At 33.4% G+C, this 19,344-nt stretch overlaps 2 protein-coding genes across 12 annotated transcripts in view; one reads left to right on the top strand and one right to left on the bottom strand.

Annotated features, from left to right (window-relative positions):
• Positions 1 to 126: 126 nt before the first annotated feature.
• LOC136350361 (ATP-binding cassette sub-family F member 1) lies at positions 127 to 3,953 on the bottom strand. The gene is made up of 2 exons (XM_066301946.1): positions 3,825 to 3,953; positions 127 to 3,021 (listed from the first exon to the last, which is right to left on the bottom strand). Exon 2 carries the CDS (start codon positions 2,992 to 2,994, stop codon positions 298 to 300), a length of 2,697 nt encoding a protein of 898 aa, XP_066158043.1. The 5' UTR covers positions 2,995 to 3,021; positions 3,825 to 3,953; the 3' UTR covers positions 127 to 297.
• A 1,415-nt stretch (positions 3,954 to 5,368) lies between these two features.
• PMCA (plasma membrane calcium-transporting ATPase 3) overlaps positions 5,369 to 19,344 on the top strand; it is a 75,158-nt gene continuing 61,182 nt past the window's right edge. For 4 of the 11 annotated variants that reach the window (XM_066302362.1, XM_066302359.1, XM_066302350.1 and 1 more), the window contains exon 1: positions 11,394 to 11,606. The gene's annotated coding sequence lies outside the window, so the exon portion shown is untranslated. Of the gene's footprint in view, positions 5,475 to 5,617; positions 5,691 to 6,672; positions 6,865 to 11,391; positions 11,607 to 19,344 lie in introns of those variants that run through there. The other 7 variants (XM_066302361.1, XM_066302354.1, XM_066302348.1 and 4 more) reach the window with 4 other exon arrangements.

Here is a 19,344-nt window from a genome sequence, read left to right as displayed (position 1 = left end):
TATGCTTGTTTTTCATTTAATTTCCCATAACAGTATATATTTAATCATTCCAAACAAAGAATTTACTTACCAAAACACGAGATTAGGAAATATAAGCTGCAATGTCAAGAAAATAATTACACAAACTGAGTTAAACGCATTTTAACAGACCAAAAATGGACATAATTAGACACTTTTGAAAGTACCAAATAATAATATAAGAATATGTATAGTAAATTATGAAAGTTAACAATCAAGTTAAATTAGTGCCAACGATAAAAAAATGAATACAATTTACGAAACTATATCATTACAAACTCATTGACTGATTGCAGCATTGGCCGCTATACTAGGACTATTTATCACTTCACCTAGGCTTTCAAGCAGTTCTTTTCTATAATCATCAAAGTCACCATCTACTTCATTAATAGTCTGATCTTCTATGATGTATAAGGCACAGCCAGTTTCCCTAATGAGGCGCTCGTCGTGAGAAACTATTATAACGCCTCCAGTGTATTCATTTATAGCTTCTGCTAGGGCATCTATGGATTCAATATCCAAATTGTTGGTAGGTTCATCCAAAATTAATACATCTGGAGCGTTGAGACATAACTCAGCTAAAGCTACTCTAGCTTTTTGACCTCCAGACAAATCTTTCATTTTTATAGTGTGAGCATGACTAGCAAGTCCAAAGGTGCCCAATTGCTTTCTGGCCTTTTCATATGGAAGATCAAATAAGCGCATCAAGTACTCTGAAGGGGTTTCTTCAGCAGTTAAATGTTCTCCAGAATGCTGATCAAATCTTCCTATCCTCAATCTATGGTTCATACGCGATTCACCTTCTTGAGAAGTAAGTTCACCAACTAATAACTTCAAGAATGTTGATTTTCCCACTCCGTTGGGTCCCACGATGGCGACGCGACTATTCATATCAATTCCAAAATCAGTTTTAACAAATAGTGGCTTCTGTCCAGGATAGGCAAATGTTACATTATGTAGACCAAGTACGGGAGGCTGCAATGGAGGAGGTTCTGGAAATCTGAATTTGACAAGATATTCTTTGGGCTTTTGCAAAAGTTCTTGAGGTTGAGTATCTTCTTCTTGTTTCTGAACTTTAGATCGATTTTTCTCTTGTTTTCTTGTAAGAGCCTCTTTCTGCTTTTTCTCAGCTTGCTTCTTGGATGATCCTGAAGATTTTAACTCTTTAATCCTTTTTTCTTGTTTTTCATATTCTTTAATCATTTCTTTGCGCTTTTGTACGTGCATTTTCTTAAACATTGAATAATTGCCTTTGTAGTAGTGCAATTTTTGAGTATCAAGATGAATTATTTCATTACAAACATTGTCTAAAAAGGATTGATCATGAGAAACAATCAACAATGTCTTTTTCCAACCTTGAAGGTAGTTATCTAACCAAATGACAGCATTCAGATCTAAATGGTTAGTTGGTTCATCAAGGAGTAGGAGAGTGGGCTCAATATACAATGCTCTAGCAAGTGAAACTCTCATTCGCCAACCTCCTGAGAAATTTTTTGTTGCCCTATCTTGCATTTCCTTAGTAAAACCAAGGCCAGCTAATATCCTTCTAGCTCTTGGCTCAGCAGAATCAGCTCCTATTGCCTTTAATTCTGTATAAACCTCATTTAAACGATCCTGAATATTTACATTTCCTGCATTGAATTGTTCTTCTAATTTTTTCTGTTCAGCAAGAAGTTCATTTCTTTTAACGTCTGCTTTTAAAACTGTTTCAACAGCACTAAAATCGTCAGCAACAACTTCTTGTTCACAATACAGAATATCTATATTTGGGGGGATGGCAAAAGCCCTTTGAGCAATGTGTCTTAATAAAGTAGTCTTTCCATGACCATTTGGACCTACTAACCCATAATGTCTACCATTGGCAATTAGTAAACTAGCATTTGTGAACAGATCATTTCCTTTAGCAGAAATGCTAAAGTTCTCAATTTTTATATCAATTGCATTTTCTAAAGCTGCTAGTTGCCCAGCTGATTTTTGAGCCTGAGAGACTGTGAAGTTACTTTCAAGTTCTGAATGTCCTTGTCCACCTTTTTTAAGTAGTGTCTCCATTTGTTTTTCATAATCCTGTTGTTTTTTCAATTTCTTTTTATCTTTATGAGTGAGTTTCTTTTCTTTTTTATCAGCTATTTCTAAGCCTTCAATTTTTTCTATTATTTCTTCAGCACTATTATTATTTTCTATATTTGTATCTATATTTTCACCAAATTTAGTATCTTTGTTGCTGCCTTTTTTAGTAGCTACCGAATCTTTGTGTGTATTGTTTCCAGGGGTAACTTCCTCGTCTTCATTTATGTCAACCTTTGTCTTATTGCTTTTCTTTTTGTCAGATTTCTTCAATACAAATTTTACTTCTTCTTCAGCAGACTCAACCAGTAAATCCACTGGTTCAATATCTTCAGTGTTATTTTTTTTCTTATTCTTCTTTTTACTCGATTTTTTGCCTGCAGGCTTAATCTCTTCCTCACCATCTGAATATATTTGTAGATTTTCATAGTCACTCTCTTCTGGCTTTACTTGCTTCTTGTTTTGCTTGTGATTATATTTCTTTACTACAGGCTTAATTTCTTCTTCATAATCTGAATTTATTTGAAGATCCTCAATGTCACTCTCTTCTAGTTTTGGTTTCTTCTTCTCCTTCTTTTTATTTGATTTTTTTGGAGCTGGAATGCCCTCATCTGCATCATTATAAACATTGTTTAAATCCATATTCACTTCCTTATCAGACCATTCATCTTCAATCTTCTTTTTACCTTTCTTTATTGCCTTCTTAGACTTAGCAGTAAGTTTCACACCTTCACCTAGATCTTTTTGTAGCTTAGATTCCTCTTCACTACTATCTCTTCCTTTGGCAAGAGGATCCTTTTTGACAGATTTACTTGCGCCTTTTACAGTTGCTTCTGATGCAGTGGGTTTGGATTCACCATTAAAGTCATCATTTATTTCTTTGTTTTTTTTGTTTCCAGATTTTTTAGACATATTGAAGAACTTGTAAAGGAATGATGCCTGAAATAAAAAGACAATTTAAAGAGAGAAAAAAAATGTTGTTTTAAGATGTTATATGGAGAAATGTATATCTTAATACAAAACACAGCATTTGTCCAAAACATTATGATTGCTACAAAAGTTTGAAAGCCAATTTTTATTAATATGAAGGGAATTCTGTAAGCTTATCCAAAAGCAAAAAAATATATTTAAGTAAAACAATTAGAACTTATTGGATAGTGCAACATTCAGTATGTTCTTTTTTTGTCTCATATCTAATGGTCCTAATACAAATAGTTACCTAACAGGAAATATTATGTACATCACCATGTACTTGTAAGTTTCAAAAAAAACTTACAAAAATTCATGTAAGTATATTATTAATAAATAACCTCTCAGTATTTCATCATGTTTTTCCTTAGTCAAATACTATACCCTGTGTTAGTATCTACTTAAAATTTTGTCATGTAACACCCTGTGAAAATGCTTCAAAAGCGATTTGCCATAATGTAATTGATGATATCTACAAACTACTACTGGAAAGTTGACTTTATAGTTATATATATTATTTTATATGGGAAATTGCCTATAAATAATATGTGACTTAAGAAGTTTTTAATTTTTTTCAGGACCTATACAATTCTGATGCATTATGTTACGAGTTTTATATGCCCAACATAACTGAATAAAAGTTTAGAAAATTCTGTGCAGACACGACTTCTCGCTGTGAGACCAGATTGTGTAATTTTGTAGGTACTACCGTTAGCTAATATAATATAAATTACCCTGAATGTCATTTAAGGTAAAATATATTGAAAACTTACCTCTTAGATGCTACACCAGTTTCAGAAACTATATTTAGAAATAGGGTAAGGTTTGGAATTGAATTTGAGGAAAATTGAAATTAAACTAACCAAATTTTTTGCAATACAACACATAACACGTTTGAAGTTGACGTTAACCTCCTTGCAATTTTGACACTTGATTTTTGATGTTAGCAATCTATATTACCTACACCTTACACTTTACTCTTATGCAAACGAGAAGTACGCCAAATGGATGTCTCGATAATTTCAAAATAATATTTATCATCCTAAACATATTAATTTTCCCTATATCATGCTTTTACCGTAAGACTCGGGCATCTTCACGTTTTTTCTTCTTTTTTGAATGAAATTTCGAGATATAATGAAGAATTTGTTATCAGAAAAAAGACGTCGGTGAAATTTTGTGACACTACCATTAAAAAGAACATTAGCCATTTTGTGGCACACAATACATATAATGTATAATTTAACATACATGTAATGTATATATTAATTATATACATACATACATACATTTACGCATCAATGATATAAAAAACAAACGTTAATAATGTGCATTTCAATAGAAGAAATTTAATATAAATGTAGAGGCTATCTTGGCTCATGAATGGTATGCATTTGTTACCCTAAATTAGTATTTTTATCGTCATTTGACCCTATGAATGTAACGAAGAAAGAACATACTAGTTGTATGGTTCTAGATAACTATCAATTGCCGAGAAAAATTACCTTAATGTAGTAAAATTTCATTCATGTCACACGTCAATCAAGAATTAAGAAAAAAAAACAGAACGTTATAACTTTTGTACATGTAACACCTTTAGTATGTCTCGTTTAGAGTAGATGGCGGATAGAATATGTGCAGTCTGTTTCAGACATATTTAAAGCAGGAATGAGGCTTTTAATTCCCAATCTGAACTCACATTCTTCAAATATAATCAGAATACGTTTAAAAATAGTTATAGGTGTATCATAATTAATAATATTCGTATAAAAACTGCGACCCAAGCCTTAAAAAAGATTCGATATATTCCCTAAGGCGTCGTCCCAATACGGTTCTGAGCTAGCAAATATTTGGCTGGAATTTTCCGGGGTTGTCAAACTTGCCGATCTACTTCCAGGAATAGCTCACAAACCGGTGAAAATAGATACCTTTGCAACCACTTTTATGTTAATAATTATAGGTCAAAATGAGACGAGAAGTCTGTCATTACTCGCATAATGAGGGAGCAACCCCAAAGATTAGGTATGGGCCATAACATGTATCAGGGGTGCTTATCTTGAAAATGGATCGTTCAAAAATCTTGATTATTCTAAAAATTGTTTAAAACTACAAATAATACGAATACAGATAAGCAAAATATATTGTATCATTAATGTTGTTTCTCTTGTTATGAATATTTATTTGAAAATATTTAAATTTTAAGGTATAGTATGTGGGTTTGCATAAGATTTCTTTTATGTAAGTGCGGTATTGAAATCCTAAAGGAGGAATAAAATATGGCAACGCAGGCGCCGACTCAGTCTATCAAGACCTTTATTACATCATCGAGAATCCCGTTTCGAGTGTACCGATTTAAACCGGGCGTTTTTGTTTTTCTGACAGCCTTTGGCAGTGTAATTTGACACCCCACAAAGATCATAAAGGTATTTGCCCCAAATTAGTAACCCTCCGATTCCAAATTCGTCCCAATTCTAAGACAACTCTCAACTTCCCCCTTTCCCTACATTCGATTCTTTTTGAACTTCTTCTCATCAGTTTCGTTTTCTCTATTAGTGACTTTTTGCAGGTTTTGTATCTTTAGGTGATCATGGACATTTGAACTATGAAATCTCTGCTGTGTTTTTCCTCGATTTTTCACGGTAAATGAAAATTATTCAGAAAACTACTGCTTGTTCTCTGTGTGCCGGATGCAATCGATTTTACCCCATTTCATTTTAAAACCTTTGTTTTTAGTGGGCGGCTGTATTTTCCCGTCGATTCTACATGCACATTAGCTTGATAGCATTTTTGCACATCTTAATTATTTTTTCGCTTTGTTCTTAGACCTGTGCTGTAGGTACTACCGTTCGTGTCCGACAATAAACAGCAGAAGAATACATTAGGTGCCAGCTAATCTCGTAAACAAAATCCTTGACCTCGCAAACGGCTATAACTCGTTATGTAAAATTATTAGGTATACATAGATGTACGATAAAATATCAACACTTGACAGTGATATAAGTGTGACCTAGAAATAGCATCAGAATATTGCAGCGAATTTATTTTTATATATTACTTATTAAATAGCTAGACCACCCTTCCTGGAAATATCGTGTAAATTGAATTCATGAGGTTCAGTTTTTAAGATAAGCACTTTTCATTTTTACTTTAATTCGATAATTTCTTGTCATTGGTTATTTTAAATTACTGCCCACAACCCACCTACATGCAAAAATGCGAATGGGCAAGGCTTCACTACAGATTAAGCGAGTCGAATTGGCCATAATATATCTGCGGATCACGTGACAAAATGAATAATAGTTCTTCGACACGCTATATTTTTACAGCTGAAATGGTATTTTTTTTACGAACTGAAAGGTTAGACCGTCATACTACAGCAATCATACGAACCTATTACAGCCCTATTGCCACTGCTAGTCCACTGCCGAGATTCTTTATTTCTAACTATATCTTCAATAGGTGCTGAGTTTCCGCTAATGATCTATGCAAACCAAAATGCTGGTTTTGTTCTTCGCAGAGCTGCAGTAAAGAAAAAGATCATTACTATGTAAATTTTGCATGCAACTCCTATTCTGTCTGGTACATCTGTGCAATAATTAATATTCTTAAAACCCGTTTCAGGGAAAAATTCACCCTGGCCTTACTAAATCCTGTTGAGGTACAAAAATCAGAGGAAATGGAGATGACACGACTCTTAGGGGTTAACAAAAGTAGAGCAGCGTTTAGCAGCATGCCAATGGCGCGTCTGCTCGGAGGGCCCTTGGGGACTTCTAAACTGCACTAGCAGGGTACTCTTGGTGTTCACAGGCGGAGGTAAGTTTCACATGAGTTTTTGAAATTTTCAATATATTATATCTATGATCGATACAAGTTTGCACCTAAGGTCAATGGTAAATGTTGTCCAAGCCTGATCAAACAGTGGGCCTTATTTTTATTTCAAAGAATTACACTTACATAAAGTGACAAAAATAAAAATATTACATGTGTTTTGTCTGGTGGAAAAATTAAAAGCGAGACGTTCTATTTTAAAGCTATTACGTTTTTCCGCCAGCCAATCTACGTAACACATACGAAATTTTTGGACGTAACACATGCTTCGTGTAGACTGGTCTACGCTAAAAAATTGCTTAACATTAAATGTGTCGTTTTTTGTCATTTAAATTAAATACAGTCTTGACTAATTTTCAGTTACAATTTATCTTGAGGGATGCGAATATCATTGTAATATCGTCACTTAGTATTAGCGCTATGACCCTAATATGACGATAAAGTGATCGCCATCTACTCTAATCCCTGAAGAAGGTTTTAAAGAACAAATGTAAACATCACACGCAATTCTTGGTCGCAATGCTGGATGTAGCCCCGCTTATTGTTCTCTACTTTTTAACTTAATTTTCAACGCAGTATATCTTGTATAACTATAATATTCATATACATAGAAGAGGAAGAAAAAACACTTTTCAGTACCGAAATGCAGAGCAAATGTATATTACTTGATATAAATAATGTAGAAAATTACGTTTTTGATTTGTTTACAATAAATGGGCTCCGAATAGCGCCATATGTATTTCGATAAAGTTGAAAGTTATCTTTTTGGAGGATTTCTTAATTCCTCTTCCTATTGACCTCATTAACCGATTTTCACACTTTTGGGCAGATTACAAAGCGCGCTTCAAGAGTATCGAGAGGGGCTCAATCGCACAATATTTTTAGGGCTCTTGATTCTTTAGCAGTAGTCTTACTCCTTGTTTAAAACTAAAAATTTTCCTATTGTATTAAGATATCATGGGCATATTTTTTTTAAACAAATACTCTCTTTGCAATTTTCAATGGAACTCAATAATTACTAAAAATTTTGGCTTCCTTTGGGTTTGGAATTCAAGGTTCTAAGTTCTAATTTTCGATTCAAATAAGAAAATTATCAAAAATACTTTGGTACCTAAGCACCTTGGTGGGCTCATTTGCCTTTTAAACATCAGATCGTTTCGATTAGATTTTATTTCGGGGTTCCAATTATAAGACACATCATATTTAGTAATTGGCTTTACTTCCTCAACTGTTTCCTAATTTTCTGAATCACACGTGCATAATAAAATTGGCCTTAATTTGGATTTAATGTTGATCCTTTCAAAAAAATCACGGGGATGATATGCGTGTTATTTATTTGTATATTAGTATTGAATAGTAGAAATGAGTTTCGGTGTACATTATATGCATTGTAACAAATTTATGTTTACATGATAAGATATGAACCAAAAAAATGATAACGCTGAATAATATTTAATTGGGGAAAAAAATCCAAACGACTAAGTGCCATCTGCATTTTGAAATTGCAAGAATGATGTTGGGCTATATATGTTTTTAACATCAGAGAGTAAAAATAATTTTCTATCGGAGTAGATATCTATTATTTTCATATCCACAGCAATCCTGGCTGGCTTAACTAGCTGATAACCATCCAGACGGATGGAAATCGATAATTTTTTATCCGTCCTAGATTCGCTAGAGCTTAAAGCCTGGATTTTATATTTTTAGGAGCCTTTAGTTAGAATTGATTGTATTTTGCCAGTTGCTCAGGAAATACCAATTATTAGTGTTGCTTCCCTAAAACACACAAGAGTCGTTCAGCTAATTAATTCCCTTTTTCTTACCAATAATGAAAGCATTAAATTAATTGTTAATAATCAAAACTTGTTATTTTAATCAAAAAAAAGTTTTACATGATCCCGTTTCACGACAAAGGTTTGGTTTTTAAGAAGAGAAACTTCGTGTGCGCCTTAAACTATTTGTGCGACTTGTCAGAAGGGTCGTAAGCTTTTTTCCCAGAATAAATTTGTGAGACGCGTAGTTCAAGTAATAAATTTCCAAAGGTTTTTTTTTTGGGAGGTGGCCCCTTTTGCTATCACTCGGATGATAATTAGCTAATTTTTTTTAATTTACTTTCTCTAGTTAAGTTAGATATTACAAAAGTTTGATGAAATACACTTACGCTTATAGACGCGGTGCTTATATTAAATTTAATATTGGTCGTAACAAACAGGCAAACTTTTACACCAAATTTATTGCTGCATTTTATAGATAATGCATTTTAATACCTATAAAAATCAGTTATCAAACTACATAATGCGCTACGAAAACTTCTATCCATGAGACGTTACAACGATACATAAATTATTATAAAGACTCTTAGAAATTTAATTTACTATTCACGATTAATATCCTAATTGTTTCTCAATAAAACATCACTTATAGGTTTGTGGTATCATCCGATATAAAAATTCTTGATAGTGATGAGACATTTTTAAATATAGATCTAGATTGTTATTCACGACACTAAAGGTACACTATCGGACAAAAGCAACGCAACTTAGCAATTATTTGTTTATTATATTTTTTAACATAAAATTCAACAGGTATATTAGTATTTCTGCTAAGCAATAGTTTTTAAATAATTTATTTACCAAAATGAACCTAAATGTGTGTGCGACATTAGCAAAGAAAACTTTACGAAAATCAGGTTTTATTTATCTTACCAATTGCGAATAACCGCAAAACATGATTCAAATTGCATAATTTAATTATTAATGGGGTAGACATTATTGGATATAACTTTTTAGCAATTACCATATTCTTCCACATTTCGTTTGTTCTATCATTGAGACTGTTCGTTTGGAACACACATTCAACGTTCTGCCTCTTCCCATAGGTTCTCATTGTAAATAAGGTTCGGCGATTGCGCCAGCGACTATAGAATAAGGGCATTGTGCCCATGAGACCACCCCTGAACAATTCAAGATGAGTTTTACGGATAATTTCCCTGTTATCGCAAATCGCAGAGGCATCCCCCATTTAACATGGGGCAACATGACATCTTGGACTGTATCCTTGTTAATAAATCGATCGAATCGATTAAATTGACGTAAATTTTCTCAAATCAATTTATTTCAATTGTTGACTCGCTTTCTGTGTAAAAATTCTCAATGTTAACATTCACAAAATTGATACAAATCATCTTAGACAGAAAAGATTTTGATATTCATGGATACTGATTGGTTTAATATGCTACTAACTTTCTTTCTCTATACGTTTTTTTGCTTTCGTCTGATAGTGTACTGTATATTATGAGGTCTACACCGGAAATCCAGGGATTGTCCGGATAATTAAAAGCGAATCTGCCTAGGAATTGCGTGTTAACTTACACTAATTAGTGAAATTACTTTCATATTCCTATATTTCTCAAAAAGGAGTGGCTTCTAAGGAAAGTTGAAGAACGACTTTTCTAATGATTTATATCGTGAATAGCATTTTTCTGGCTCATTGGGATGTAGGTAATATAAATGTCATTCAAAATCTAAATTAACTTCATGATGATTTCATAGGTTTATGAGAAATGATAAAGAAATGACTGAATTTTTGTAAAGTTCAAAAATAAATAAGTACTTATCTGAATGAAGAGTAGGCAGCAATAACAAGTCCTAGAATTACATATCAAATAGTTATTTAGGTTTGCGTTATCAATTTGAATGAATTAACTAATTAAAATGAAATAGCTGAAACCTCTAGTGTTTGAGGTATATATGGTCGCAATACAGACTGCTAATGTAATCATACTAAAAACTTTGAAGTTAGATTTTTACTTAGAGTTGACAGGATAAGTGTGGACTGAGAGGAAGCCCGGAAACAACCTATTTGCGCTTGTACGGTGATTATTTTGCCAATACAAAATATGTGTATATACATATGCCATTGATCTTTACATCAATTTGTCTTATGTAGGATGGTTTTGCATTTTCTCTGTAGTGTATAAGACGGGGCGGAGGCGTAGGTGGTGTTTAATTTTAATTTTCTGGATTAGTTCTATACGTTTACGCCCAATATTCATTAGTTTTATTTTCGCGTGTTTCTCGAAAAAAATCGCTACTCTTAGGAAAATTTGAAAAACGATGTATAATATTGATTTGGAAAAATTCGAATTTATCATCACACGATGGATTAGGAAATAAACAGTTGTTTGCCTCGATGAGTTTCAAAAACGCTGCATCATTTATCTGAATGAATTTAATATCGGTAGTATAGCAGGGTAATTAGTTGAGGAATATCAATTAAGAATTACATAACAACCGAAATCCAGCTTAAAATGAGTAATGATAATTACAGGGCGAATGTATAGCGCGGAAAATTTAAATTCGCAAGCGGAATAATAATTGGCAACAGTGCGGCTAGGGACAGAAGATCGGAGGTCGCTCGAAAAATCGGCGCAGGCGGTTCATCGCCACGACGCGCGCGCATACATAGCGGCGCCGCAATGCAAGCGGCTCCCTCTCGCGACAGCCAGCGAAAACGAGCGCAGAGCACGAGCAACCTGCTGGCGGAAACGAGCGGCTTGCTTGGCATCGTGCAGCAGTTGTGCGCGAAAGTGTCCGGGTGTTCCTCGTTTTGGCCCGATGTTAACCTGACCACCCGCCACCGCGACTGTGCATAGCCAACAAACCAGCCAGGCTGGGGCGACCAACTAACGCGGCCTCATACATATTGGACCAAGTTGAAAGCGGAAAGTAAGTAACCTACACTCCACCCATGGAACCGACTATGCATAATTTTCAGCCCACAACTAGGTCACTTTTCAGCAAATCCGCGATCCTGATACATGCGCCGAAAACACCTATGCTGGACATTATCAACAATCTTTTAAACATTAAAGCTTTACGGGCAATAGCCTTTAAATGTTGGGTCAATGATTTGACCATTATCGGCAGAAAGATTTATCAACTACCACCCTATATTCGAAAAGTTTGTTGCCAATTCAACAGAAAAAAAAATTGCATCGATTAAACATTTTTTGTATTATCGATAAAAACCAATTTCGGGATTTTAATCTTGTTAAACAAATCAATCATAATTTCTTCCCTCCAAAAAAATTATTTTCTCCAACGTCAAATATTTAGAAGCATCCATATCTTTACATGTCTACTTCACCCGCGAATTAATTAATTAAATGACACATTGGCAACACTGATTAAATGCACCGCATATCAAATAATTCACACAACGTCCACCAATAACTGTAATTAATTGATTCATCATAAACGTGACGAATTGGATGAGTAATTTACACCAAAATTCTGGAACTGATTTTATCAGATACAATTATGTGTAATACATAGTCGAAGAAAGAAGGTCGTTAATGTTTTTAATTTATAATAGCATAATACCAGTATTTGGATAGTTTGTAGATGGTTACAGCAACCTTTGAATAAATATGAAAGAATGATAAATGTTTAGGTGTTAAGAGAAATTGTTTCCTTAAACATGGTTGGGGTTATTTTCAATTCCCTGAAAAAGATTTGGGGATAAAATGGGGAAAACGTTGAGAATCAGGTAATATAAAAGTTATGGATCAAACCTTAAAGCCGTGCTGATGCTATTTTTGTGTAATGAGTACATTCACAAACTAACACTTATACCTTAGTTGTAAAAAAATTCTAGACAGCGTTAATAAATAAAAATGAGTTGAACAAATTTCCCTTTTTTTCGAATGTTCCTTATGTTGAAGTTTTGAAAACCACAACGTTTGTTTTCCTCATTTTCGAAATTCCAACTACTTCCGAAATTTCTCGTGTCTCTAATATAAATCTAGCTGGTGTCATTCTTTTCCAATCGAACCCACTATTTGGTATTGCCACTAAGCGCTCCACATGTGGTCCATTCCTATTATGTCCACATTTTAATAATTTCACTAAGTACCTAATAATACTAATAATGCTTTAAACTCGTCATTGCTGGTACCAAAATTGTACCGGTACATTTAACTAATTTTTTTCAATTCAATAGATGAGGTTACGTGTAAACTAAAGAATTCTAACAATTATGTTTACTGTTTAAATAAAAAAATAATGATACGTTTACCGGTGTAGAATGTGCATTGGTAAGAAGGATTTTGTCCCAAATCATAAATCAATATCAAAATATTTTATCAAATCTAATAGTAACAGGTTATTGTCCAAATTTTATCATTTAATTAGTGAGGAATAAAATAATTAGATAAAACCACTTCGATTGACGTAATTTGGAACAATTAAGTAGAGCCTATCATGATTTGGTTTTTTTGGGTATTATGTAAATTAACATTTTCCATTCTTATGTAATCATTTCGTAAAAAAATACGAAAACCTACAAAAAGCTTTTGTTTTGGGCTCGCACTGACTGACACAATAGTAATTTCTGCTTTAAGTCGTTGATGCTTTCCCGAAAGAATCGTAAAATCTCCAACTTACCATGAAATATAAAATGTTAAATAAAGAAAAATCGAAAATTGTTGACCCAAAAGGCAGAATTCCCATTTGTGCGAAAGGAAAAAGTATCACCAAGTTCGTTTCGGTCGGAAGTTAGAACGTACCTCCAGGGAGCAGTTTTGTTAAACGCAAGGCCTCCGCCTTGATGCCTTGATATTTTTAGATGACAAACCCCTTTTTTATTAGACCACAAAATATAAATACCTCCGTACGATCTCGTTTTATTTACAGCAATTCCTGAACAGAAACACTCGCAACTTCGAGTTTTGCATTGAAAACGAGATTGAAAACTAGTTTATCAGTAATTTTAAATAGACTCCAGAATTATTGCGGTATAAACATATACCATACAAAATTTCAACTGGTAGGTATGAAAATAAATGAGCTTGGCAAAAGGGAACTTTGAAAGCGTAAAAAGCTACTGCCGTGTTGTCCAAGCTCCGCATAGTGACCTACTTTCCCATATTGGAAATATCATTCAGAAGCAGGGACAAAAAAATTCAAAAATGATTTATGATGCCTCTCCTGGATAAGGAAAATCCATCTGAATCTACTTTTTCCTTCCCTAGTGATAGAGACTAGCCACATTTGGGCACGATAGTTATTTCACCATTAGAAAAAACTGCATAATTGAATTTTGCTACCAAATGTCATGCTGATATCCTGCAGGATACATGCAACATTTAATGGAGTTTTCTCTATTTATAAAATGTAGATATGTACGTGTTGAAAGCAAAGGTATTTATCTACTAAAGCATTAACTATTATGCTAATGAATGCTGTCTATGAGCAAAGCATAAGTATAAATATCAGAGGTTAGTTCTACCGGTATTCGATTGAACAATTATTCTGGAAGTTATACTTCACTTCCAAATATTTCTTATTAACTCGCATATCTAATATTAAATATGTTTTTCCATGTGGGTGGATCTATTACACCTTCTATCAATAATACCAAAATTATTTAGGATTTTATTTAAATTTCTGTGTAATTAAGGAGGTGCGAAAGAGATCTCACAGGTTCCACTGAAAACTTCGAATTTATGCCTACGGGAATATATATTGAGGAATATATTTATACAACAGAGTCCTTCAAACAATTTAAAACGTTTCTCCTAATAATTGCTCTCTGAACCATGTTTCCGACGTACCTGATATTTATTAAAAAACAATGAAATTGAACAATATCAAATAGAAATTCGAGATACTAAACTGCAAGCAGCTTTTTGGTTTAGCTCGACTTCGGCAGGCGTTGTCGTAGGCAATGCAATGGTGTTATTTATAGAAAAATAATGACAAAATAGCGTTCGGTATGAATAGAAAACGGTAAACCCCAGATCAGAGCCTAGCCAAAGCTGAATTTCGACCAGTCCACATTTTTAAAGTTGTCTTCTTAAATGATTTCGACTCCCAATCAATTCCAGATTTCCTTCGGTACGTAAGTGTTTCAAACACAATTTTGCGCCCATATATGAAATGTCCTCAATTTGGATTGGTTAAACAAAATTTGAGTCCCCTACGCCGCTGAAGGAAATTAAATGTAAATGTATTTAGATTTCCACGGCATTAACTTTTGCAGAATTTCTTTACTCCGAAAACAGAATTAGTTCTATTTTTAGTAGATCACACGCCTGAGCTTTGCCTTGCTAAGTCTTAACTGTTATACTTTATTGTAAACAAAAACTTCTATTTAAAGTCACTCAGCACAGGTGTACATAGAATTTCATTTTTTGTGGTTTATTTAGAGAAGAAGCAAGTGCAAATAACACTCTAACTGCTTAGAGATGTATCACTTCAAAACTCCTATGAAACCATATGCAATGGTGTATTTATTTTTTCATAAGTATGGAGTGAAAATGGGTACTTTCAATGTTGTAGAAGACTATTCCATATAAGTTATCGTAAAATTAATTACAATGATAAAGAGGATTTCCTATGAAAAGGTTGTGGACATTGCGTTTTATCTGACGGTTTTAGTCTGACGAATAAATTTTTCAGGAAATCGTAGTCTCTCAGAGAACTATATGCCAAAGGCACATTTATAATACAAAACCAACAGGTTGGGTAGGAAAAATCGTTCGTGATGGTGCACAGTAAATATTTTCGATCCTTCGAAATTGGGTCTCACTATTTCAGGCGGCATTATTCTCAGATCAAATTTTCTATAAAAATCTGAAGACAATAAATTGGAGACTTGGCAAGCACTCACTGCAGGGAAAATACCTCACATATGCAGATTTTACAAATTATTTGCCAACTGACCCAGGTTAATAGTATTTTCAGATGAAAACTAATGGGTGGCGATTTGAGGCTTTAATCAAATAGCTCGTAAATATAACAATAAATGTATAAATCCTTCGGTTTTCACTGAAGATGTTCTCATTTTCAAATGAAGAAAATACTTCACCTTGCCAGGTGAGCTTTTAAATTCCTTCAATTTACTCCAGTGGCGAACAAAAGACAGTTACTTATTCTTCTCCTGACGTTTATTATGTATTGTCCTTTCCAGGTCTTTTCTTGTACCTGGAAAACCACGCTCCTGCAGCATTTCCCCGGTTCAGAAATAATGAGGTGTGGGGATCTCTATTGAAAATTACACTATTTTTCTTATTTTCTAACCGATTCTTTATATCTTACATTCCGGAGTCTTGTAGCCCGAGATTCTACTTGTCAGCACTCGAACTATATTTATCAGATAGATCGTCGTCGCCCTAGGGGAATGAGAATACGATGAACACAGTTTTGATATAGAAGATTATATGTATATTTCTACGTCTATTTACTATAGCCCAAAAACTAAATTTTTTGTGAATTTTTTTCAAATGGCTCATTATGGGATGATCGATACAAATTTTAATATTTGGTCAACATTTGGGAATTATTATCATCTCACTCTGTCATACGTATCTGTTCTTGGCTAAGCTCACATGAAGTGACTAGCTTTTGTAGTACTTTAAGTTTCAATTAAACGAAAATGATGCTCTTTAAACACTCCCTGGCAGAAATAATAGATGATGGAAGTTATTTTGCTTTCTTTATTGAAAATTTGTCAATGAATATTATTAAATATATTATATCCAAAAGAATAAAAAGACGGGATTAAATATGAATTATTGGTTTAGTACCCGTCCAATATCAACAGATTTGCTGACATCTAACAGGAATCTCGAATTTCTAATTGTGATTTGTTGTCCTTTACTTACGTTTTAATTCTGATATCATATCCTGCGGCGTTCGATATTCTCCCCCGTTCAACAATATTTTATTTAGATTAAAGCTTAATTGTTATATCAAAAGTCAAACATAAAAATAGTGCGTTTTTTTCAAGGATTTTTAATCCAATTCTCGCCGAAGTATTTTATCAGATTTGGTTTAAAAGTTAATATTCAGGCTTTTAAGGAAAAATGTGCAGGATGTGTAATTAACACTCCTTCGGAGCCTTAGGAATTTATTGGCGGTTTAATAGGAACTTTGATGTGTGCGAAAAAAGTCTAGCATTACAAAATTAGATGTTTTTGTTCATGGACGCCCTTAATGTTAAATACATATATTTTAATTTTTCGCAATTCATATCGTTTTCGTTCATCACATTCAACAGTTCTTCAGTGACAAATGATTTTACTGTGTCTCTTTTTACTGACAGGCTGTTGCCTTACAGACGGTGTTAAAGGGCCACCTTATATTTTATGCTATATGCAGTTATAAACACAATTCTATAAATCAATTTGTGTGTTAATGAGGGTTAATAATTGAAACAAACCAAATAGAATCAAGATTTTGCTGAATGAACACAGGAATTACTTTTAACAGGAAATGTTCTATGCAATTCCCAGGCAGTGACTCATTTACATTAATGTCACGTATTTTATTGCTAATGGGAAGTCACGAAATTTGATATCAATTATTGTGTTTATTGTTTGTTGTGCGTCACTCTATATTTTTCATCATTGTCTCTTCCATTCTATAAATCTATATTGTAGTAATTATTAGCGTGTGAATATAACAAATAGCAGACTCCCCAAAGAAAATTTACCCAGCTTATTAAATGTTATAATTAATGCAAATAATAAGTAAACTTTTTCTTGTTTATCGATGGCAAATATATGATATAGTGCACACACAGGCCGTATTTAATTTTCTATTGAACAGATAAGATGTGTATGTCAATAATTAGTTTATCAGGTGGCATATAATATCAATGCTATACTTGACACAGAGGAAATCTGCTGCGGCGGTTCCAGACTTATGGCAAGAACTCATGATTTACTTAATAAATATCACAAAGAAACCTCACAATATGAAAAACTTAGACGGGTTGAAGTTGGGTAATTCTGCTTCGATTTTTACAGTAGATATGCAAAATCAAAACACTGAGAATTAAAAGTATGGCTATCATTATCGACGCTGTAAATACCACTTCGGAGTGAGGGTAAACACCAATATTAAACCAACAGTTTTGACTCAAAATCTAAATATTGCTCTTGCCGTGAATTAGCGTTTCGTATTTTCCTATTTTTGTTTGTTCTATATAGTCCATGCTGTTATGCCAGACGGCAAAACTGACATACATTATGTAAGTGTGTACATCCAGAACTGATATATACAGGGTCTTGAAATTACATATTAATCATTTTGACTTGCGCATTGTCTAACCTGTACCGAAACGGGTTATTTCGCTAAAAGCATGTTATTAAAGCTTCATATTCATTAACCTACAAATTGCGATGAGATAAGATGCTACAATTTTAGGATCGTTAATGCAGTCCGAAAAGTGAGAGGTCCCGGGTTAAAAGCTTAGGGCATTTCATTAACAATTGATCTCACTGAGGTAGTATTTGCCCAAGCCAAACCAATAACAAGTCGACACCTAAAAGCACTGATAAACTGGAGGAAAGAACACTTCTGGAAGTAAGCAGATCTAATTTGTTTTATTTGGAAACTTTGAGTTAATTTGAGACGTTCCATTTGTTTGATTTTCCCTGTGTGCTTTCGTTTAGCGACACCAATAAGGTATTAAAGGACATTGTTTAGGGACGCTAAATCCGTTGTCTTCAAAAAGGAGTTCCTTACTTGGGTTAATAATCCATGCTCGGAAATAACGTAATGTAATAAATGCGATTTTAGCTCTTGGTGATTGGAAATGCACACGTACATACACGGAAAGTCCTGTTATAAACTATCACGGGATTTCGGAAAATTTTAATGAGAAAACGCAGTTTTTCAGGAAAATTCAACTTTTGAGGTTGTGAAACTATATTACGATGTTCCTTAACTATGTCGCAATATCAATTAAATATTTTTATCGACTCTTAATACTCGCTGAAGATTAATACAAAGATTATTAAACCAATAAACTGGCCTAGCTCAGCGATTTCCAATATTAGTTCTATTGCGTATTTCGAGTAGTTATTAACTTTATAGATTGAGGTCTGAACCCTAAAAGTAGTTGTCTCCATGTTTAAAGATCTATAACGAAGAGACCACTTGCTTTCAAGAAAATAAATTATTTTTTTATTGTACTAACATTTATAGCATATTTGATTCGTGTTAAAAACAGAAAATGTAGGGACAGAAGTTATGAGAAGGTAAGTAAATGCACCAAGTCCTCACAACATATGACAAATTTCCCCAAATAACAAAATCTTTATTATACAGATTCCTTCAGAATATTGAAGCAGCACTAAAAATAAATTTTATATATTTTATTCTCCCGGTTATTTTACACATTTTTCATGCCCGTTTAGATCTGACGTACACATGCTAAATTTTGTTTCCCAGTTCATTTTTTATCGTATACACACGTGCGATAAGAATTTTAATTCATGTGTGTTATCTAAATGTAATTACCTACCTGAAATCGAGGGGAATGGAAAACATCAGATATGCATGCACACCTACGAGATGCAAACTTAATTTTTATCTCTGCGAGTTCAACGAATATAAATGTTAAATACATTTTATGATGGTTTGTTGATGAGAAAGGTTTATGACATATTAAGGT

This window comes from Euwallacea fornicatus, chromosome 3 (genome assembly GCF_040115645.1).
Source record: "Euwallacea fornicatus isolate EFF26 chromosome 3, ASM4011564v1, whole genome shotgun sequence".
Lineage (NCBI taxonomy): Eukaryota > Metazoa > Arthropoda > Insecta > Coleoptera > Curculionidae > Euwallacea > Euwallacea fornicatus.
This window is presented reverse-complemented; position numbering and strand designations above follow the sequence as displayed.

Excerpts from the sequence above, each read along its gene's own strand:
- LOC136350361 (XM_066301946.1), bottom strand. The coding sequence starts at position 2,994 with ATGTCTAAAAAATCTGGAAACAAAAAAAACAAAGAAATAAATGATGAC.